The sequence below is a fragment of the Geospiza fortis genome, unplaced genomic scaffold (genome assembly GCF_000277835.1).
Source record: "Geospiza fortis unplaced genomic scaffold, GeoFor_1.0 scaffold16, whole genome shotgun sequence".
Classification (NCBI taxonomy): Eukaryota; Metazoa; Chordata; class Aves; order Passeriformes; family Thraupidae; genus Geospiza; species Geospiza fortis.
Window position 1 is genome coordinate 7,731,214 of NW_005054302.1, and position 24,419 is coordinate 7,755,632.

The 24,419-nt window shown below is 36.0% G+C and overlaps 1 protein-coding gene across 1 annotated transcript in view; it reads right to left on the bottom strand.

The window, feature by feature from the left end:
* ARHGAP42 (Rho GTPase activating protein 42) overlaps positions 1-24,419 on the bottom strand; it is a 112,615-nt gene that overhangs the window by 35,868 nt on the left and 52,328 nt on the right. Inside the window, exons 4-6 of the mRNA XM_031066018.1 lie at positions 13,572-13,673; positions 9,059-9,169; positions 2,514-2,618 (exon numbers count right to left, since the gene is read on the bottom strand). Coding sequence (XP_030921878.1) covers positions 2,514-2,618; positions 9,059-9,169; positions 13,572-13,673 — 318 coding nt within the window. The remainder of the gene's footprint in view (positions 1-2,513; positions 2,619-9,058; positions 9,170-13,571; positions 13,674-24,419) is intronic.

Here is a 24,419-nt window from a genome sequence, read left to right on the forward strand (position 1 = left end):
AGCAAGGGATAACAGAAGAGAATTGTTGTGAGATGCCAGAGCTTTGATTGATTAATAGCAGATATTGAACACTCTGCTCCTATATGTAAAAAAAAAAAGAATAAAGATTTTTGTAACGTTTCTACAGAGTAATCTGTGGACTCAAATCCTCAGCAGTCAGAAAGATATTCTCAGGACTTTACACACCAGTGAATGCTTCCCTTTTTTCATGGGCCATTTGTGTAGGTAGTTGCACAATAGTATAAAAGTATACATGCTCAATCCTGGTTTTGAAGACAAACACTGTTATTAGAGAGGAGGTAAAATTCTAATCTGAACTTTCTGATTATGTCCTTCAGAAGAAGTATCAGTTCAGATCAAATTTAAGAGAGGTCATTTTGAGGCCTTTGAGATGGACAAGCCATTGAAGGAATGTCCCCATTTTAAGAGCTTGTCTCCATCTATTAAGTTTTTAATTGCTACTTTTAAGCAGCCAGGTCTTTGAATCAAGTCACAGAAACCAAAGCCAGACACACCAAGTACACCACTGGCCAGCTGAGACAGTTAAAGTGACAGCAGGTCATGTTAGAACATGGTGACCTGTTAAGAGCTGTTGGTCTGCTACTACTCTTCTACAGCTGTTACTGCTCTTGCTCTAACCTGTAAACATTTTTAAGAACAGCAACAGCAGTTCAGATAAACTATTCTTCAAGATCTGAATACACAATGCAATGGAGAGGAGTACTTTTGACAGCTACAGACAGGCCCAGGCTGAATGCACTTCTTCCTGTCCTGTTTGTCTTTACCAATATAAATTACTTCACTTCAATCTGATTTTGGGTGAGACTCTCAATGACAAATACGTAGAGAACCCAGCTGGCTGTGTGAAGCTGTGGATCTAGATCTGGAGCCAGAATTTATACTGCTGTGTAACAGGAGTGAGAGATGTACTGATCCCCACTGTATCTTCATGTATATGTTTTCTGACATATAATTAAAAAAAATAATAATACATTGATCTTTCTGCCTAACTTCACATCTCCCTCTACTTCCGTAATCTATTTACAACTTCAAGTTGTGCTGATATAATAGTTAGAAAACATTAAATCTAACTATTTCTTAATTAACACTGAAATTAGAAAAAGTTCTTCAATAATTTTGCTTCTGTAGAGACACGTAGAGGAAATATATGATTACTTACAATGTGAGTTTTGGTCTGTGCTGTGAGCTCATGCTTCTCTCAGACCTTGCCAAATTAAAGTAAGTAAATCTCTGGACTGAAGCACATTTTTCACTCTTTCAGTGAAACTGCTGTGCAACAACACTGACCCCTTGTGTCTTTATCTGAAAGCATCTTAGCAAACAACATGGAAAACACAAAATGAAAAGGACAGGGGACTGGGATGCTCTACAGAGACCATCTGCATTTTGATCCAAAAGCAAAAGGTTAATCATCTAGGAAGTTTAGCCTTATTTCCTCAAGCAGCATTTAAAATGGGATCTATATATATGAACAAGAGATGCAAAAGGGAAGATGGAGCTACAAAAATTTGTGGTATGTGTCTTGAAAGAATGAAGTAGACTTAACTTTAAAAGAAATTTTGTTCTGGACTTTGATGTTACTTTTCAGGAAATATGTGGGACTTGTCCAGTACTGACATGTTGAAGTTCACTTTTTGCCTCAAAAGCAGAGTGTTCAAACTTTCCTTAAAAGCAAAGTGTGTACTTACTTATTTGTAAGTATATTTTGTACTTAATTTTATATCCTTGGAAGTGTAATATCTGAATTACACAGTGAAACAAATATACACTCGTATAAAGCAGTTATGATGAGTGGAAAAGTATGTTGATTAAACACATTTTAGTTATCTCTGATAGCTATAAAATTTTTTGGGCAGTTTGTGCCCAAAATGGGATCTTATATGGCTCTGACCCCCAAATCCAGACCAATTTACAGAAAAAGATTCATCTGCCCAGTTGAGTGCAACTGTCTATACAAAAAAGAGATTCTTCTGGTGAAAACTAATGCTCATGAGAGCTGCTCACCATGGAGGAGGGTCTCACCTATTCTGCAATGGTATAGAGAATAGCCAGAGAATGGCTTCCCAAGATTGCTTTATATACAGTGGGAAGTTAGCAGACAGCAGGACAAACTGTATCTATATCAGCTGGAGCATTTTTGGTACCTCCACTTAGTCCAAAAGACCAGCCGCATTCTCAAGAAAGCTTTATACAAGTTTAAATCTATTTGGACTGCTGTGTTTTCTAATAAAAGTCTGGCTGTTGTCCTGTTTTTCTTGTTCTTGCTCCCAAAGTTTTGATCAGGAAATCACAAATTTACTATCCAAGATTGTTGTCAGGAATCTTAATTACATTACCCTTATAAAAACAATTTTACCTATCTGTATATGAATTTGATTTCAGCTTACTAAAACATTGCAAAATTTAGAATTTCAATAAAGTGCTATAAATTTACTGTAATATACTAAACTGAAGATAGCAAATTAAATTATGTAAATACAAATCATCCTTACATTTTGCAAATTGAACTGCAGTTGCTGCTTGTATGGTGCAAACTCCTGAGCCAGTTCATATCCTTCATGGTAAAACGTAAATAATCCTTGAAGAAAGGCCAAGAGCTGAAAAGGTAAAATTGAGAAGCATTATACATTTTTAACTCCTGGAACACTGTGTGCTTTTACATGCAAAAGCAAAGTTTTGCTGAGAAGGAATCCATGATGACACCTTAAGAAAAAGGAATGCTACACATGCTTTTGTGTCATGAAGTTGTAATTTCCATAATAATTTAATTCACTATCTTAGTAATTTCATCCAGTATTTCAGCTGGAGTCTTTGCTGGTGTGCATTTTCCAAGTTTAAAATGTCAGAATTCAAGTGTTTTTTCTTCAAAATATTCTTTTACTTTCTTCACAGTAATTGCTTGGTCTACGACCTATTTTCCACAAATGAGACTCTAGAAAATATGTTTTGGATAGGTTAGCACAGCACAAGAAACCCAGACTATTTCTTCCTGTTCCGAAAAAAATGCAGACTCTATCTGGTACGTCTGTGATTAACTCCAATGGAACCACCATAGTCTGCATATATCCAGTTGAAAAATTCTTTTAAAGTTTGTTTTAAAACAGTGATCAAGTAGTAAAAGGTGCCACTAAATTTTAGCTCTTGAATTAATGCATTCCTGCCATCTCTTAGTTTTAAAAGCCTAACTGATTCTGCTTTAAATTTTAAGTGTTTTGACATTGCTATACGTCACCCTACCTGCTGTTAAATAACAAACATTTAATTTCTTATCATGGACTACTTTCTTGGTCTATATAATTTAGCTTACCCAAAAAAAAAAGTAGAGAAAACAGAAAAAAAAAAAGAGAAATTAATTTGGATTTACAATAACACAAATTTTAACAATAAAAAATATTTGCATTAGTATATTACACCATTATCATCTGGGCTAACTAACTGGCTGTCCAGGCTGTCTTCTGATTCAGCAAAGAACCAAAGGTATTCCAGAGCATAATTCTTTTCCCTTTTTCAGACTTCTCTCTCAGGATGGAATGAATGATCCAATGGAAACATTTATCTCTCTTCATTGACTACTGAACTAGTCTAGACTCAGGCAACAAAAATGCCATCGTTCATATTTAAAGCGCTTGCTTTGTGTTACCAGTACCATAGATTACTCTAAGTGGAATAGTGTAAAGATGTAGTTTTTACTGTGCTTGTATTTTCTTTAAATTTACTCTCAGCCCTACTTGAAGAATTGTAGCAAAATTGTTCTGCCTCCTCTCTCCCATTACTCCCTAGGAGACTACTGAGAGCCCATTTACCTGCCTGCTCTTTTGCTGCTTTAGTAAGTTAAAGCAGTTGGAGGTGAACAGACCATCAGTGCAGGCACAAATATAAGGTATGGCTGGGAGAAGGACTCTGCCCTTGGTTTCTACTGCTCTTGCAGGAGCAGAGGAAAGCCTGGCCTCAGGCAGAGATGGTGCAAGCCCACGGCTGCCCAGTAAGCCAGTCACGGAGCCTGAAGAACTGAGAAGATCTTTGGACACAAAAAGCAAGTTTTTGTGGGGCTCTCTACAGCGGATGTGAATTCCTGAACCATATTCCACCATCAAACAATGAAGGCAATGCAATCTCAAGTAGAGGGCTCCATATCTTGTGTAAATCAATCTCACCTTAACATGATTCATCTGTCCAGCCAAAATTATTATCTCAGCTAAGGACTGGACCCTGAAATTATTATGATTAAACTGATTATTCAGGTGTTTCCGAGGAAGGTCCAAGTACAATAGTTTATATTAAAAAACCTCCAATTGTGCAAACAGATAGAAAGAGCACTATAATTTTCTGTAATTCTAGAATATAATTCTAATTCTGGAATTCTGGAAATAACTACTTATAGGAAAAGAAAGAAAATTAATCTTCCTTTTTATGAATAAAGTACAAAATACACAAATTATAACTAAAGCTCTGCTTTGGCTCCAGTTATGTGAAGCCTGTTTTCACACTCTAGATTCAGTTACTCATCAGTGTCCCCAGCTACAATTCCTTCAGATGTCACAGCACAACTACTCCTGTGCTTACTTTGACTTGGTCCAGTCAAAAGAATGTGTGGATTAACACAGGTTGCAAGCAGCAGCCTGCTGCTAAACCCACCCCTAGAGCAGGAGTAACACTTGGCAAAACTGCAGCCAAATCACCACACTAATGCACACCGAAATTACAATAAAGAAACTTTGTGGAACAAAGTTTCAGTATGTCAGTTTATGCCTGACTTTTAGAGCTCAGTTTAAAGAACATTTCAGGAGAATAAACTGCATAAATTTCAGCTTCAATACCTGAAGGAAAACATTTTACATGACATGAAACACTTTTACAGAGTACACTGAGAAATACCAAGGAAAATATTTAACACAAGATGGCAGCAAAGCTGAATTTATCTCAAAGCAAAAACACAACGGCAGCAAAAAAAAAAAAAAAAACAAAAAACCAAAAAAACCCAAAAAAACCCCCCAAAAAACCAAAACAAAAAAACCCAACCCTAAAAAACCAAACCAAAACCCTGACAAAAATCTGAATTAATTTTAGTTAAAGTACTTCACAGGTATTCTGGCAGTTGTGCATCACAGAGGATCTAGCCTTGAGGCTTTCCTGGTTAAACACTTTCTGAGAACTCAGAAAAACGGGAATAAAAGAAAAGCATTAAGCAAGTCCTAGATCAGCATTTTTAAGCTGTGTGCTGATATGTGACACTGAGGATGGCATTCACTTCAAAGTACATGTCACTAGCAGCGGAAAAACAGGAATGCAGAATATGCCCTGTGCCCAATGGAAAAACAGGAATGAGGAAGATGCCCTGTGCTGCTAGGGCATCTTCAGAATCACTTCCATTAGAACAGGTACAGCCATAGCATTGTATGGAAGAGATTTAAAAGCCAAGGTCTTTTGCCCTAGGCTCATACTTATAGCGGGGTTTTCTTTTTGCTGGCATTTGAAGAAGCACTGCTGCTAAAGGCAGGCTCATAACTTTAAAGAAATTAATATTAAATAGAGCAAAAAATATTAAAAACAAGAATAGAAAATCAGCCCCTTTTCCTTTCTAAGAAAATTTTCAGAATGTATTTTGAGGTGGTATTCACACACAAAGAGGTAGGTTATTTCATCAAACATCACAAACAATGTCTGATGCTTTCATATCAGCAATTTTTCATTTTAATAAGTGTCTTATCATTATCTCATTCTGAGTGCCTAATCATTCACATCAGTAAAGACTGAGGTCTGAACTCCATAACACAAAGCCGCTCATCACACCAGAGCCACGAGGATTTCAACAGAGAACCCGAAACAAAATCCAACTACTCCTTGAGACTCTATTTATTTTTATGTAGAGCTGCTGACCTCAAGACTGCCTGGTCGTTTCATTCTCACAGGAAGAAGATTGTACTTAGGTTTCGGATAGGGGAGGAATTTAACCTTTGCCCTGCAGCACATCAGCCAGAAGTCCCTGTCTCACAGTTTTCATTTTATTTATAAGAAGACAGTGCTTATTCTTCAGACTAAAGTGAACATAATAATGTAGAAAATGCAAGAAAGGGAAATTCAAATTTAACGTCCACTGTGAAGTCTAAAAGAAACGCATGCAATTACAGGCAGTGTTTTTCAGTTGGCTGTTCTTCTTTTCTTCTCTTTAAATAAACATTTAACTGACCACCCCTCACATTTCAGATAGTTTACTGCTTATGAACCTTGTGCCCTGATTTCCACAGGACAAGGAAGTCCTGGCATCACCAAAGTACAAAGCAGAACTTTAGGAAGGTGTTTGAATTGTTTTACAAGCATAACATCCTCAGAAAGCACTGTTGGCTTGGACTAGATTCCTAGGGATCACAAGAGAAAAGCTAGCAAAACAGATTATTGTCACTTAATTTGCTTTATTGTTAATCCAGCTGTAAATTTGAACACTAATTTGTCCTTCAGAAAAAGTTTAAATTCATTTCCTGTATGAAAACCTGAGGGTTTTTTCCTTGGAAAAATCAAGATTTAGGAGGATTGCAAATAGGAATATGCCAGTTACTCACACTAGTACACATTAGCAACCACTTTGATCAAGATGCAGAGAAGAAAGAGAAACCCAGGGCCTGAGAAGCAGCTGCAAAAACCTACTCTAAATATTATAATCTTCTATTTACTGTATGAGTCAGTAGCATCTATACCTTAAAATCTTTCCTGAGTCTCCTCCAGGAGAGAACACACTCTGCTTTTACTGACTCCCACTGTCCTAGCTGTAACTCACCTGGCAATTTTTGCTAGGTTACTTCTCCCACTCTGGTTCTTAGACTGTCTTTATCCTTTGGCATAGAAAAACTAAAGGTCTTGAAAGGATGTTCAACAGATTATTTGCTTTTCAGTTCTACTCCCACATCCCAAACTTATCCTTCTTTTGCATGGGCATCACAGTTTCCTCCTTCATTGCACTAACAGATTTATTTTGTTAAATTTTCCTTCAGCGAGTCTGTTAGCAAGATGTCAGACTGAGAATTATTTGAAGACGTGACACTGTGCTGATAACTCAGAAGCAGAGGCAGCATGTACACGAGAATGTCCCACGACCATCAGAGCTCCTGAGGAGGAGCGTCCATATGGACGCACCACCAGGCATTATCTGCCATATGCACATTCATAGAGCACACAGAGGAAAATTAATAATATGACAATTCTTTTGATACCTGATTTTAAAGTGTTAGGCTTTCTCCTTATCTACACCTTTCATCTAGGAACACATGCTTATATTTCCAACATCTCTTACATAAGCATGAATTTTAGAAAGCCTATTTTGACGTCTTTGGGTGTTTTTGATTTGTTTAGTTTGTTTTTTTTTTTTTAATTTCATGGTATTGTTGATTTGTATTTTAATTTACTTTTTCACATAAGGCACATGCCTTATGGGTTTTAGCAAATGTTCTTAATTCAGCACGTTGTATGCAACAGACTACAAACAAGAATTCAGTTTTGAAGATTCAAAATTTTATAACTGATGTTATAATGTAAGCCTCATCTATATCCAGATTGATTATAAATAAATTCACACACAAAGTCAGAAGACATTACCTGCAAGGCCTATCATTAGCCAGTCACCAGAGTATTTCCTGTACCTTCCCCTGGACAATCAAGTATGCCATACTGGGCTGGAATGTCTACTGATCTGAGACAGTATGGAGACAGATACACTTAAAAGTAAATTTTACCTATTTTAACTATTGTGCAGTTGCACGGTATTTTCCAATGTACAAGGTCTTTTCAATACAGAAAGCTTCTATTACATTAAAGGAGCATAAAGTCTTCTACACTCAGGTCAGAGCTAGGTCAAGATTGCTAGATTTTTCCAGGATGTGAGAGTTTTGCAGAAGGAGACAGAGACACACACTCTGGATTAATCTGTGACAGGTAGAAAAATGTTCTTATTTAGGAATCCGAGCAAAGTTTTAGTCTTTAAGATTTGGCAGCTGTATGCCATAAAGATAGGATTTCTGAAAGTACTGCTTGCTGAATCCAGGTTCATTAGTTTGCATCAATGTCAAATATTCAGTATACAATACACTCTCATCTCATGGAAGGAAGGCATCTGAGAAGCTCTCCTTGGTGACACAGGGTGTTAGAGATGTAATTCAACCTATTTCACAGTGAAGAGTGCTGCTTCAGTAGTTACAAGGAAGCTGGGAGATGGTGTGGAGAGAAAGTTACACTTGTTATGTTCCTCTCTGACAACCAGCACTCTGCTGTGCTCAGTGTGCTTAATGGGAAGGGACATATGGCACTGGAAGTTCTCTGTCAGGGGCTAGAGGTACGAGCTACATCAGGCAACTGGCAAGCCAGGCCTGTCTGTATGACATGAACAGTAGTAACACTGCTACCAGGCCACAGAAATATGCTAGCACGTCATGAAGCTGCTTTTGGAACTGACTGACACAGTAGAGAGTTAGGAGTGGGGGATGGAAACACAGTCCAGAAGGAAATCCCAGACTTAAATATGGACACTGAAACACAACTTTATCTTACTTTTTAATGGCACATCAACATATGCATTCCTATATGGGCAAAGCAAACTAAAGGCAAATGACTCCACCAACAAAAAAGATAAACTTACCTATCCCACAGAAATATTGATTTTTCACTTTACTTCATGTGTAACTCAGAACAATGTCTGTGTACACTGCCTACCCAGAATATTTAAATTAAAAACTGGCTCAAAATTTAAGCCATTAAATCATGGTATTAGGAAACATCGATTATGTGTTGCACAGACACAACATTACATGATGTCCCATTAAAATGTTACACACACTTCAAGTCATCAGACATTTCACTTCACAGTAGATACTACACTCTTACATAATCCTTCAATAAACATGGAAAGTGCCCAAGCCAAGATCTTAATGTCTGTCTATATACAAAGAACCTGCATTCAAAACTTAAAAAGGAAGCAAAAAAATTGGTATTTTAAATTCAATTTTCAGCTTTATATGCATGCATTCTAAAGAAAATAAAACATAAAACTTACAGGTTCTACAAATTCAAATTTCTTTTTCTCTTGTACTTCTTGTATTTTAAAAACATATTCTAATGAGGCTTCATAAAAGTTCTGATGTTCTCTGTCAATCTGTGTATCTGCCTAAAAGACAAAATTAAATATGGACAACATTAGTTTAGTCTTGTTATTGCTTTAAAAACAGGTTATGCCATTAACAAACATCTTCCATAAGATTGTTTTAAAAGTTTCATAGAGTTCAGTTTTCTGTCTGAAAATTAGAATACCTACTTAAAAAAGCTAAATGCAAGTTTAAGAAGCTAACATTACACATTTCAGCCTATGCCTTTTACTGCTCTTTTTTGGCTGCTTCTTTCTTTTTGGTCTTTAATATTCTGGTTTTTAGGAGAGCCTGGAGGGAAAGAAAGGTGGCAGCAGGTACTTGGAATATGTAAATTTAGAAAAGGAAATAGAAATGAGTGCCGTAGGAATCAAGGACAGACAAAAAGATAATTATTTCTATTGAAATATTTAGGTATCATATGCACTGAAATTGTATCTACTTCTCAGGTTCAAATACCTTCACAAAAACATTTTCTTTCTTAAATAGGCTGTCTTTAACAATGACAACTTGCAACTTATTATTTTATAGTATGAGTCATATGTTCTTGGAATGTAAACATATTTAAATCCCTAACCTCATAAATCAAATATATTTCAAGTTTTAATTTTCAAGTGACAGAACTACAAGGCAATACTTGTCAGAAATGCCTGACTAATACCACCCAACATGGAGATCCAGTATCAGAACAGTGTCTTCTGCCTAAACAACTAAAGAATTAACTCTTATCAGCTGATAAAGAGTAATAGGCTTTTATCCTCAATTTAAACAAGCCACAGGAGAGGGAACTAACAGACAAGCAGTGTAGCACATAGATAATGTTCAAAGAAGACATGCAGATTCCATTCTGATTCATTCTTCCTCATAACAAATAATTTTCTCATGTAAATCCCTTTTGGGCTGTATTAGTTAGACTTTGCTCTTTGGTCAAAATACTACAGCAGATTAACAACATGAATAAGATCAGGTATTTTTTATGTATATCAGTTAAAATACAGAAGGATACTTCTGCATGTTCTCTAGTTTAATTCTGGCATTAAAATGAACAAATGCAGAGAAAGTGGGAAAGCGTGATGTTGTCTTCCCTTGACAACAAACCATAAACCAGCAAACACATCATAAAAAAGATTTAGTACTTTTAACAGTAAAAAAGCAAAAAGTCAGTGTTTTCCTTCAGGCAGGATTTGGCCATCAATAGCACCATATATAATTAAGATTGCTTCTTTACTCAAGGACAAGCTACTATTGTGATTTGGCTGTACAGGCTTTTGACAATATTGATTCACCTTCCTAGCCTAGTGTTCTAACTCTACTTCAACATATGGGCCTCAAGGATATGTTTCAAATCATTCAGTACCAGCATCTCCTTCCTATATCTATTAAAAAAAATCAGGAAACTAATAATATGAAGCTGAAATCAAGCACTCAAAATTCCAATAATGAACTGCTCTACCTTAAAATTAACTCTGCCATTTGCCATTTATATAGTGTGTTTGGCTAGTGTTTTCCCTGGTAGTCTGTTAATAGCTTTATTTCACAATAATAATCTATCACAAAGACAGTGCTACATAACTGAACAGAAGCAGTTGCCACCACTTTGGGATGAGATCCAGCAACGCCTTGCTCACACAAATGCCATCAATAAGCACTTGAAACAGATCTCAGCTCTCTCATTTAATTGTACATAAATAATGAAACATAGTTTTAGAAATTGTCTCTTTTAGGCTTTGCCTCAGAAAAAGTATTTAAACACCTAATTAAATCCATCCCTACTCTGAACAGTATTTAAGCAGGTTGCAGTTGTAATGATACTTACAACAACCAAGTGCCATCTCAAACATGGTTTAGGGCCATAATCATCACCAGGGAAAGGGACTAAATCAGATTTCCCCAAACATATATTCTGTAGAAGCTTATGAATTTGTGTTAACACCAAAGGATTCAGATTTGTAAGAATTGCTTTGAAAGTGATCTTAAAGTTTCAAAAGCTGAAAGTTTAAGGTTTTTCTGTGAGTTCAAACTGCATGTAAAAAATAAGGAGATCTGATGGATATGATTTTGAATCTCTACCTGTATGATGTATAGTTATAGTGAGTAATATTTTCATTGATGTAGGCTATCACCTCAATACATACACCAGAACTTCACATAAGCTTGGAGACTGATTCTGGAACAGACTTCAGAGAAATAAAATCAGAAGTTCATTAGATTTCTCAGATCACTCAATTCTGCCCATTTTCTCCTCTATTGTAGGCTTCTTTAGGTAGTGAAAAGATGCTACTGTGAAGTGGCTTTTTGATGCTAAAGGAAAAAAGCCAGTCACCTGTGTAAACTGCATCAGCAGTCTTGCAGGCTCTTAAAATATCCAACATATTTCAGTTAGGTGAATATATGCAAACTACTCTCTACAGAATATGTTTCAACCATCAAACTTCAGATACCTAATTAAGGTGATCTCAATTGGACTCAAGTGAGATATGTAGAAGAACCCAATAGAGTACAAGATCTTTGCTCACCCCAGTACTCTTTAACCCACATAATGTGATGAGGTATCAAGAAACCTCATCAATTCAAGGAAACAGTATTTTTCCCATGTAGCAGTCAAAAAATGGTATTTCCACCTCCCTAAATGCATGATGTTGGCTTGAGGCATGGACTTCCCATCTCCTGCCATGGGCACCAAAGCCCCAGCTGCCAGCACTGCTTGGTTCTTGCTCGTGCCCTGCTCTGCTGTGGGCTCCTCCAACCAACTCCATCCTGGACATCCGGGCTATAAATGGGGCTCACCCAAACCACTCGGGATGCCCATCAAGAGATGTCTTCGATTTCAGGTCAGGAATGGAGCTTGGCCTCCTTTTACTTCCAATATAGACAGAGGCCAAAAGCTTCCCAGGTTAACCATTTTGGTACTGATTTGCTATTGTACCTTCTCTTACGGTGGGTCTATGCTGCTGATTCAGCACATCTACAGCGGTAGAAAACGGTGAAAGACAGAAATGCCAACTTATGCTCTTTATTCTTTACAAGAGAGGCCTCTAGAAATCAAAAACCTCAGGCTCAGTTACAAGATTTTAAATCCAGATATGTCACTTAAGGACACACTGGAAAAAATTATTCTGGTTTTCCATTAGTTTATACTTGTGAGCCAAATCCACTGTTATTGTACCACAGTTTACTAGATTCACAGTTGTTACTTTGCACTTCAGTCGCTGCTTTTAGACTGTAATTATTCTCATGTCTCAAGAGTAAAATATTTTATTTATTTTATTTAGCTTCTATTCTAGAACAAATTAGTGTTTAAGCTCACTTTTCCCCTATTTGGTAAAACTTTCTCTTTTTTTAAGCTGGGGCTTAGCCTCTAACAGAACTGCTTCTTCATCAATACATAAGATATTTGGGAAAAGTGAAAGCTGTGACATATAAGTGGAACAATAAATCAATCCTACATAACTACCTTCTTATCTAGACTGATTATTACATAGACAACAACAGAAATTCAGCCATATAGACATTTCTAGAAATTTTTAATTTCTAAGCCTTATTTTATTTGAATTATAATATTATTGGTAAACATGAAAAAAGAAATCCTACAACATATGATTGAGTGATGGTCACACCTTTGGTGAAAAGTCCATCTGCAAACTAACCCCCATGATTTAAGATTCACCATGACAACAGTAATCTCATCAAAGTGATTTTACCTACTTTTGGCAGAATTCCCAAAGTGTCATTGATATAATATTGCTGGGTTTATTGTAATTTGCTTACGAGACAAGTTATATTAATTTCTATCAGCATACCAAAAAGCCCAGGAATCTTTCTGTTAAACCAGAAGTCTTCATGGTGTCTTTTTTTTTTTTTTTTTTTTTTTAACAGAAAAGAATCAGCCATACAGATTCTTCAAAGTTGAAGTTATAGATACAATTTCAGGGAAATTTCAGGAGCCTCAATTTCAGAATAAGATGAAAAGGAGGAAAAAAAGAAGCAGAAAAGAGCATTATTAAAGTGATCTCAGTTCAGTCTTCTGGATTATAATTTATGTGAAATAGAAGCGCAATTTCATCAGTTAATAGATTAACTAGCAAACCTAGAAGCAATTAATTAATTGGCTTTCCAGTATTCCACATATAGCTTATAAAACTCACACTTTCATGGTACTAATATAATTCCATTGTTGCAACCAATAAACATTAGCTGTACTTGAAATACATAAAGTGGCAAACATAGAATATTGCTTTGTTCAAATATTTAACTCCTATTTGTGTCGTTTTCATCCCAGTCAAGAATTTATAGTCACAACAAGCGTGACCAGAAACCATCACAATTTCATATGAAATAAAATATAGCATGTCTTGAAGAGAACCAGTTTGTTATCATGATTTCTATGCAAATGTGAAATTAGGTAAGAGTGTATTCAGTTCTTACATCTTGCAAATGAGATTCTTTCTTCTTGGCTGACAAATTTAAGTGCTTCTCTAAGATGGAATAATATTTCTCACTTTCCTTGTCAAACTTCTTCTTCCCATCCTGAAAAACAAAGCATTCCCAAGTGAAATATTTCACTAAATATCACAGCTAACTTAAATTAAAAGAAATAACAGGTGCCAAGATATGCCTCACTATTAAACCACTTTTGTTGGTTCCAGCATTTTTAGGGTTGAATTCTTAAGTGGAACTAAAGATAGTAGGAGAACTGCTTCAATTATTAAAAGCAATAGTAAGCAGGATTTTTCCCATAAATAACAAATCCATACAACAGACTTGCATGGTTTCCCATAGTAAAGACATATGAGATTTTATGTAAGTGGTATATTTTTAAGCAGACACTTAATACAAAATAATCTTCCCCAAGTTTTTTAAGTCTACCTAACTGCCACACTGTTTTAAAAAACAAACGAACAAAAAACCCCAAAATCACAAAAAACCCCAAAATCACAAAAAACCTGAAACAAACAAACAACAAAAACCTCCAAACACCTCACCCCCACCCAACAAGCAAAAAACCCCCAAAAAAACTCTCACTGTGGAGGACACAGATGAGTATAAAATATGTGATAAAGACATAGCCCTATTCTTTGCATTTAAGACTAATACACTTATTTTCCACCCACTCTCCTAAAATACGAGGATGAGGGAAAAGCATATGTGTGGTTGCAAAATGAAATTGGTCCAAAAGTCTGTTTCCAATAATATTTCGATGTGTCTGAATATTTAAGCTTGTCTCATTTAAAAGTTATCCTGCCTTTTTCCTTTCCCACTCCTCTTTGTTTTTCCCATCATGTACAGCCAATCCTCACATTTCTACTGTAAAACTATTTTGATACATAATACAAAAGAGCTACTACTTTGAGTAAATTAAGAAACATCTTACTTTCTGCAAACAAATTCAGAATTCATACTTCAAATCTTTTAAAACCTGCTGTTCTGAAATTTAAATCTGAAATTTAGGAAAAAGATAGGTTTCTCAAAAGCTTTTCCATCCTTCAAGGAGTGTCAAATTTCAAGAAATAGGAGAACTGATTGAAGTTGATATCCCATCAGGATATTATCAATGATAAATCTATAACTTTTAGTTAAAAAATATTTATTCCCTAAAAAAACCAACTTTCTGCCAGTGATTTTTATAATCTTAGTTAAGTCCTAATGATTATTAATTTGAATATTTTGAGAAAACAAAAAAAGCTTCAAGACAAACAGTCCTACTTACCCATGTGCAAAAGCTATTAATGATAGAAAAACTAATTACTGGACATCATGCAGTAACATCAGGTCATTTTAAGAACCGTAGTGATTCTCTCCCTGACCTCTTTCTCTCTAGAAATTTTTTTTATACAAAAACAAATAACTGGCTCGCATTGTAGCACCACCCTGTATTCCTTAGTCATATTATGGGAAAGTCAGGTCAGTCAGAGAAATAAGAAATAGGAGGAAGATTTTAACGACATGAATTAAAACTCATCAACCAGCTGCAACAACAAACCACTTAATGATTAGCTCCAGTGACTAAAGCTTACAACAGTAATTATAGTGGATTGTTAAACACATCATATACTTTCTATCCTGCAAAAAGTTCAAATATATTTAGTATGAAAAACATGCACACTTAATATTTGCACTACTTCACAACAGAGATATCTTCAAAAGACACCAGAAGGAAAAGAAGGCACTTGACCCAACAAAAGATTAAATAACAATACAGAGTAAACACTAATGCCTTTTATATTTAATTACGGATAAGCAAATACCAGCACAAAAAGGCACAAAAGGAAAAAAAAAGTTTGTATTTTGTTTAGCAAGTGAAAAAAAGCTATAAGAATTATCTTCCAGAATCTTTCCCAAACACATTCTAAAAAGAGAGAAGGCAGAAGGCCAGAGTTGCGGCAAATAACTTGTAAGTCAAGAAATCAACTTCTGTGGGGTTGAAATCATAGGTCAGTTCCACAGCCACAGTTTTAGTGCAGAATACTCAAGTGCCAGGTCTTCATGATGAAGCAAGATCAACTTGTGTATCTCAACAGCATGATCAAAGGTGCTGTGTATGTCAACAGCACCTTTGGTCACAAACAGAAATTCAGTTCAGTTGATCACTGAATGAAAGGTGCAGTTAGCTACAATACTGTCTTATCTTCTGAAATAATGATATGTGCTGGACTAGAAATATGAATCAGATTATTTTAAAATCCAAGTGACAAAGCTGTCAAAGTAATAAACTTCAGGAAATACTCAAGTTAAGGGCAAACTTGATGAAATGAAAAATGTCAAGAGAACTACTTTTTAGGTGTTTTTTTCCCCATGTAATTGTGAAGTGGAAAAGGAGTCTGCCTGATTGCAAGATTTAAGCCTTTGGTCACAATCTACTGAAGTTCAGAGGCAGACACCCTGTCCACTAGACCACCTACCTCAGAAGGTAACTCGACACAGCCTTTGACAATGAGGCCTGGATGCTGATAGTGCACATTTGGACTTGATATTGTGTTTGCCTCTGCTGTCTCAGATGTCAGATCAAAGGAATGAGCCAAGAAGCCATGGGCAAAGCTCTTGCAGGATTACCTATTTCAGACTGGGATCTCCCAGCCCAGCCAGCTCTTCCTTCCTCCCGTAACAGATTTATGGTACAAACCGTAGGTATTCATCTTGCCTTGTGAACTATTTGTCTCAGAACCAAGGTGATTGATAAGTAATGAGTAACCCAAAGTCTGGTCAGCCACTTGAGCTTATATTGACACTAACATAACTTTTACTAACAAGAGCTGGAAAAGAGAGTGAAGCTGCCCAGTGAGAGTCAAAGAAAAAGATGTGACAACAGGACTTTGCCAGCTGAAATACCTACATACAGCACACCAAATCCATGTCAATGCCTAGAGGGGACTATTGATGCATCTAATGTGGCTCCCATTGCTTTTATTTTCTGCTATGATCTATACCAAAACCTGTGAATGATGCATCACATCCTCTCTTTATACGTATAAAAGGAAAACAGAAAATTAAATTATCACATAAACAGATTAGTCCCCCCTGCCTGCCAAGAACAAGAAAAAAACAAGTTCAAATAAACTAATTTTGGTTTTAAGACATATTGTATCTCATGTGAAGCTTCATAAAAATCTCCGTGGCACTATCTATAAGGAAACAAGGAATTTGAAGGCTCTCATGGTCTTCTGCCAGCTCTCTCCCAGACTGCACCTCTATACTGCCACAGATCTTCTCAGCCTCCACAGTTTTTTATACCAGTTACGTTAAAGAGAAAACTACAAATTGGAGCTTGTCTGTCACCAGGACAACTTCTGGCCCAAGTGCAGTGTTTTCAGAGACAGTACATCAGATCAACTTCTTCCTCCTTTTCCGGATTTTAACTTAACAAGACCTTCCTCCTTCAAAGGTAGAAGTTGACAAAGTAAAAAGACTAACAGAAATAAAATGCAAGTAAAGATCTCTTGGCAATTTGGGCTGCACTAGCGTCTCTACCTGGCGATACTCCTGGGAATAAGTTTGCAGCAGGACAGTGTTTCTGGCATTGCTCTGATTACTCACACATGTTTCTGGGAAAAGTATAAAAAATACTGGCCCCAACAGGTGAGTGAGTTTCCTTTGCTTGGAAGGTCCTCCAATGTGCCAGTAAAACCCACATATTTGGATGTCCTGAAGCCTCTGAAATCTGTTTACTTAATAAAAATTAGCAAAAAAAAAAAAAAAAAAAGATAGAAGCAGGTGATTCATGTTCTGGATGAGAATAAACAGTTTATGCCAAAATAGCTCTTGTCTCACACACTCAGTCAGTGACTCACAGCACACAGGCATATCCTAAGTGCAGTCACAGACTCAGCTTATTCCTGCTTTAGCCTGTTCTTCTGCAGCCCTCAAAACACTTTACACACAGCCGCTGTCCAAATGAACTATGTGAATCCTGGTCCCAGTAATCTATGCCCATAAGACTGAGAAATCTACTTTTCCATATACTAGGAGGTTTTCAAAGGAAGTTTCTGTACAAAAACATTTCCTCAAAGTTTAGGAGACATGATTGCTTTTGCCTAGATTCCACATTGGATCAAGACCCAAGGAGAAGAAATGTGGTTGAATAAGAAAGCTTGTGCTGCACTGTTAACAGAACAGACTGCACCAGCCATGACACAAAGCTTAAGGCATGTGGCCATAAGGAAGATGCTGATTCCTGACCTCTGTACTGTCTCTTATTCCCTTCAGACTCCAGCTTTCTTTCATACTTGCACATAGTTCCTGCAGTAAACTTCATCCTTTCTCTTTGCCCTGGAAAAGTATCAATCTTTTCTTTCAAAATATCAGCTAGAACGTATGATAAAAACTCATAAATCCATGTGAGATAACTGGGAGGGTGCAACAAAAAAATCTAAGCAAAGAGAAATTACATAATATAAATCTTTGATGTGTTTTACACTGATGTAAGTCAGTCATATAAGTCATCAACACCTTTTGTCTAGACTAAGTCCTGCAGATTCTAAACACAGTAAATGTCTCTGTATAGTTGTTTAACCATTCTCAGGTGTGTCAAGCCTTATATCAGTTCAAAAATATTTACAGTTTGAAATGCTTCAAATTTCTAGGAACCACATTAGGAAAGCCCTTAACCACACACTTGCCTTACAGCATTTAATCGAGCCTTACTAACTGCCAGTACCCTCTTGAGAGACTTAAGCCACGTAATACTGGATCCAGGTTTAATTCCTTGTTTTATTCTCTCTGCTCAGATTTCCTGCAGAGTTTTATTTCAAAACCAATTAGAAAACCTCCAAAAAATTATCTTTTCAGAATAAATTCTGCTAGAGATACTTCTAATTATAGGCATGCCAGTTAGAAGTTTAAGTCAAAAGGTGTTCTTGTATTCCTCGTTTTACAAATATTTATGGCTATAAGAAGTCCAGAGATCAATTGCTGAGAAGTTTATTGAAAAGTTGACTCAAGTGAGTCAGATAGTTTTCTCCTGTTCAGAAAGATTTTGATTGCATGCCTTAACTAACCATATACATGCTACAAATCATTGGCATGATTCCTACAAATTTTACCCACTAGCTGTATTTTTAGATATAAAGCATAAATCGTTGTTATATTTTCAAGCTGACTTTCCTTTTCCACAGGAAATATCAAGAAATCTAGTATTTTTATAATGGTCTACCCCTACTTTGTGTGCAGTATTTAATGTCAAAACTGTTTTATGTATCTTCTGAATAATTACATAAATTATTCCTCTTATTTTTCCAAAAAAGAGCCTCTGCTGTCCTTCTCATTCACTTCCCTTTTTTTAGTCCCATATCTACCAATATATCATTTTGGTGTTATATTTATCTATTAGCTACCTCTTGTATCTGTCCATAAAGAAATTTTTTAACTCTTTGTTGCAAAATTAATATTTAACACTTTAAGAAGCTAATTCTTATAAAATCCCACCAAAACATTATCCTTGTTGAAACCATAAAATAAACATGTTTTGCAAGAAATTATTTTAAAAGGATCAAGAAAAGAAATTAAACCAGAAATCATTGCAAAGAAATCACTTGGAAAAAAGAAGTCAGTACCTTGAAAAGAGGAGAAGACCTTAATTAGAAAGCAAGTAAACAGTGTGAAACATGGCCATGATGATTTCTTTCTTCCCCTCACACAGAATTAGTACATATTTTTTTCACCAACTCAAACTGAGGTTTAGAAACTGTAGAAACTGGCACACAAATACAACAGTAAGACTTGAATATAGATCAAGTCAGACACACTTGTCAGTTGAAGAACTGGAAGGTAACAGTGAACTCTATGGAGATCAATAAAGCCACATTCCTTTTCTTTCTCTTTGACAACAACTGCAAAAATGTTGATTTTTGCAACAGACTGGAGATGGTTCATTGGTAGAATGTTAGACTTCAAATATATTTTCTCAAAGCCATCTTTTTCATTACCTCCCAAACAAAAAATTTAAATTTTATTTCTACAAAGTTAGTGGGATGTTGTTTGGAGATGTGAGTTTGGGGACCATGTCTTACTAAGTAGCAGGACAAACAAAAATAGAACAGTAGTCTAGAAAATAAACTAAACTTAGTTTGGGAAAGATTGATTTGAGCTAAGATCCTACAGACTTCTTGTAAAATTTAAAATCTCAGAGTCTCACAACTCCTTTGAGGAGAAAAAAAGTAAATTCACCTTCCATTTTATGTTGCCTAAGGTTTTGTTGAGCGTTCTCATGGAAGTAGTTGGTGAGTTGCTGGGTTTTGTTTGGTTTTGATAGTATTGAAATGATCACTGGCATCTGAGACCACAGGGTGCATTTTAATAGATGTCTGGATAGGAAGAACTTCTTTTTGGTAGAAATTTTGATTTGCTATGTGAATACTAAGGGTTCAAGATCAGGTTGAAAGATGTGACAAGCCTTTTTTTCCAGAAGAAAAAGTGAAAAGGTGATATAAAAGTCCTTCCCTCTTACTCCTCCAAAACAGAATTTAATGTACTGTTAGGCTATAGGGTTTCCCCAAATCCATAAGAAAATCAGAAAAGTTAAAGGACATGGTTTATGTATCATTAGCAAGTAATATGAAGTGAAGCAAATTTGTACCATAGTTCATAGAGAAATTCTTGTTGATTGACATAAAATAGGGTTAATATATTCATATATTATGTCTTATGTTCCTCATAACTGCTAGTGAAAACACTTCCAAATTGAAGCAGAATGCATCATGTAGAAAATTAAATGTCCAAATGACTATAAATCTTAAAACTATTCCTTTACTAAAAAAGAACAACCATATGCAAACCATGATGATCCAGAAAACAATATAGTATAAGACACAAATAATTATAATAAAAAGAACATATTGCAACTATGAAGTATAACAAGGCAATAAACTGGGAATACAAGACTGTTTATCAGCATTAAAGCTATGAAGACAGATATTAGAAACCGGCAGTTAAAAAAAATAACCTCAATTAAAATCAGGTAAGGAATACATAAAATTGAAATATACTTGAAACAAGCCAAAACTAATTTAAGTTTAACTGGAGTTCACATCTGTGTAAAATACCGAATAACCTTGCAAGAGATAATTTACTTTCAGGTTCATAAACTTCTGAAGAAAATGTTCTTTTCCCTCTGTAATGCCTTTAGAGATCCAAGTATCAGGTACTTTCAAAAGTGTATCCTGGAAGAGGAGAACCCATTTCCTAACAATTCCCTAGGTAATTCCATCAGCTATTTTCAAATTAAAAAGCAGATACTATTAGATGAGAAAATATGTTGGTAGAATGTCACTTGTTTTTCCCCAAAAGATTCTCTCTTGAAATGGAAACAAAAATATTAGAAGTTCCCAGCATTGCTGTGAAAATGCATGCAAACCTGCCAGTACTGTCAGGTCAGAAAGCAGGACATATTAGACTCCCTGTTATTCAACTGCAGAGCTGTCTTGAGTTTATTTGGCATTTGCTGATTCCAGGAGTAGCTGCTCTGCGTCTGGGAATCTGCTAAATCCCTGCCCAAGAAGCAGGACTGGTAAGTCTACACACGTAATCTCATTTTATTGCTTTACTGTCTACTAAATATGAAGTATTTTTGCTGGAATAGCTTACTTAGGATATTATCAAGTTACTGCTTAAATAATATGGAGAAGCCCCCTAGAACATCAGAAACTGACTTGCTTTTCTCTGCATCAGGTTTAGGATAGCTTTCTGATGTTTAAAATATTTTATCATAATAGGAAGAGATTTGTTCCTGTATAAAAGCTTGTGACTTTAAATGATTTCAAAAACAAAGTTAGCCATGCTCTTTAGGAGCTCTTAAAGAGGCCACTTCATCTGCATAGTTAGCAACATCTTTGCTTTGTTGCGAAGATAAAGAAAAAAGTTACATCTTGTTACATCTTTGCACTGAGAGCAAAGATAAAGAAAAAATCTGCAAAGAATATAATGTCATTCAAATAAAGCAATTCCAATAGAACAGCTTAAAACTTCACATACTCACTGCTTTATTTCAAAAGCTGCAGATAAAAATATCTCTTTCTTAACTAGTAATTTCTTTTTTTAAACCCTCTTTGGGAATCTCCCATCTATGCCAACCAATCAGCCAACATCACTGATCCCAGTGTGCCAGCAGCACATTTAGCACCACTCATGGTCCCAGGGCACCTCCAACGTCATCGCAACAGGACTGCAGTGCTGACCTGAGGAAGAACTTGAGGCGTGCTTTGAGAAATATTTTAGATTAATACACACAACTGGAAACTGTGCTGTTTACATATATTTTGGGAAAAAAAAGGGAAACAGTCTGAGGTCAATGTCAGAAGTGATTTTGTTTTGTTTTGTTTTGTTTTGAAAGCATCTATTTTCAGAGTCCCTTTTACAACACTGATAAAAGAACACAAACTATCACTTTGGGGTGAAAAGTTAAGCCTCCCCAGTGGCGTTGTTAAGCTCACCGAGTGCTCTCAGATTACTTCTTGGGGGTGGGTGTTTAATCTTCTCATGAAGACAAGAATCTGAGACCACCCCTTCTTGGCAAACTCCACAGGAACAAAAGGTTCTGTGGTAGCTACTTTAACCTGACAGGTCCTGAAATAATAAAAATGCTTTATTTGGTAGAAAGATGGATCTCTTGATGCTCCCATATCTACCAAGACACAATAAAGTTTCAAATAATTATGTCCATTTTTGTTACAGTATAGAAAGGATACTTCCCAGATACAATCATCCACTTCACTTAGGAATAGAGCTATTTCAGAGCTTGCTTTACCAAAAGCAAAGTTGCTATATTAGTAGGAGATGCAAATTTGTATATTCCCAGGCCCCTGCAGAATCTGCTGCATAGATAGAACAAGATACAGGATGAAAGGAAATCTATGGCGATACAGCTGATCAAATGATTTTCTATTTAGAATGGAAAAAGGCAACTCCACCTGGAATAAAGATCCACAGACCCCACATCATCTGAGAAATGTCCAAACAATGCCCAAAATGTAACTATAACTGTAACTATTTTTATGCTGTTAACTTACTGACACCATGAAACAAAGGGTAGCAATGCAGAAAGAGACCTTAATTTTCCCCCAAACTACTACAGAAAAACCCCAACATGTAACAGAGTAAGATTAACAGATGAATTCATACCCATGTGTAAGACCTCATGACTTAAGCATTTCAGTACAGTTGTGGCACTATACAACACCCACAAGCACAATTCTGAAGTAATCCCTTGTAGGTTAAGAGAAGGCAGCTGCCTTTGTCAAAACATAATGAATTTGGTTTGATAAAGGATGCTAAAACTCAGGATGGAGTCTAATTTTGAACAAAGGGAGGAAGAGCAGGGGACTAGGTGCCTTTGAGCTGGTGAATGAAGATTGACACCTTGTGCGGGGAGCAGAATATCGGACTCTGCTTCTTTAAGTCCTGTCCTGCTCTGTGTCTGGGCAATTGGCCACTTCCTGTATTTCTCTTAAATCCTTCTTGAGACTTTTGTAATCTCATCAACAATCTTGAGACCTGTTTTTCAGGTGTGGGAACATGATCCTGTCCATGCTGCGGCCAAGAGCAAGGCTAGAAAGAACTTAACAGGTGAGTAGAGCTACTGCACTCTGTTTGCCAAATCCTCCATGCCCTCAAACGCTCACTAAGAAGTTTAGTACTCCTGTGAGCTGGAAATTAAATTTGAAGGTCAATGTCTTTGTTCATGCTTTTGATCACAGCTCAGGAGTCCAGTAGGATTCTAGCAGCTGTGCAGGGTAAGGATGCAACCTTCCTGAGTCCTTCCTGTGACACACACCACAGTAGGCTGCAGCAGATTAGCAAGAAAAAAAGCCTTTATTTAATTAGAAGATGTCAAAGTTTTCTTGCATTTTTATATTCTTTTGTCCTTTTTCAGTAAAAAGGCTACCACTACCTAAGTTTTAAGGTTTTTTTTGTTTTACTAGCTGTAAATTTTTAAAAAATAAATGGTTCTTTTTGCTAAGAAAGGTATACTGCATGCTCACTTAAACAATTCCACCAATTCACACATTTATTCTAAGCCTTAATTCTTAAATGTTATGGCAGAATAATAAATTATTTTCCAATTTACTACAGAGGATTAATTTATTTATCCTTAATTTATATCTGTTTTCTTTATGATGCAAATTAGGATCTTATTAAACTGCACAAAAAACGAGGCTTCAGAAACTGGTTTTAGTCAGTGAGCCAGTTAATCACACTCACTTATAACAGAGAGGCTGCATTAAACAGAATTTATTAAAACTGATTATGCACATAACATTAACTGTTTTCCTCCCAAAGACCTGCAGTTAACACACTGAACCAACAGTTTTTAATCACTGTGTCCACAATCTTATAGTTATGAGATTTGAGTTTTCACTCTCATCTTTTAAAAGAATACACTAAAAGTGAAACAAGCTTTCAGGATTGTTGTCTTTCTTTTGTTTGTTTTTCTGTTAACTTCCTAAAAGCTTGTCAACTTTGCATGAATCAGTAATTGAATTGAAGCAAGCTGCAATAAGAAAATAATTTTGTTTCATTTGCATATGCTGTCCCAAGACCAGTCACTTCAAAAAAGACTCTGGGTCCAGGTGCTCAGCCAGTGTTGTCTTCCAGTTTAATAGTTTGGCTCTGCACAGGAGAAAGTAAGACTTGCTTAGACGAAATATATGCATACAGGGCTCTTCACCAATGTTTTCAAAACTTCCCAAATATTTCACATACACAAGTGTAGAAGAAGCAATGGCTAATCATACTGGCATTACAATTATTTTGTTTGTTGCAAAAATAGGTCTTTCTTTGCTTGAA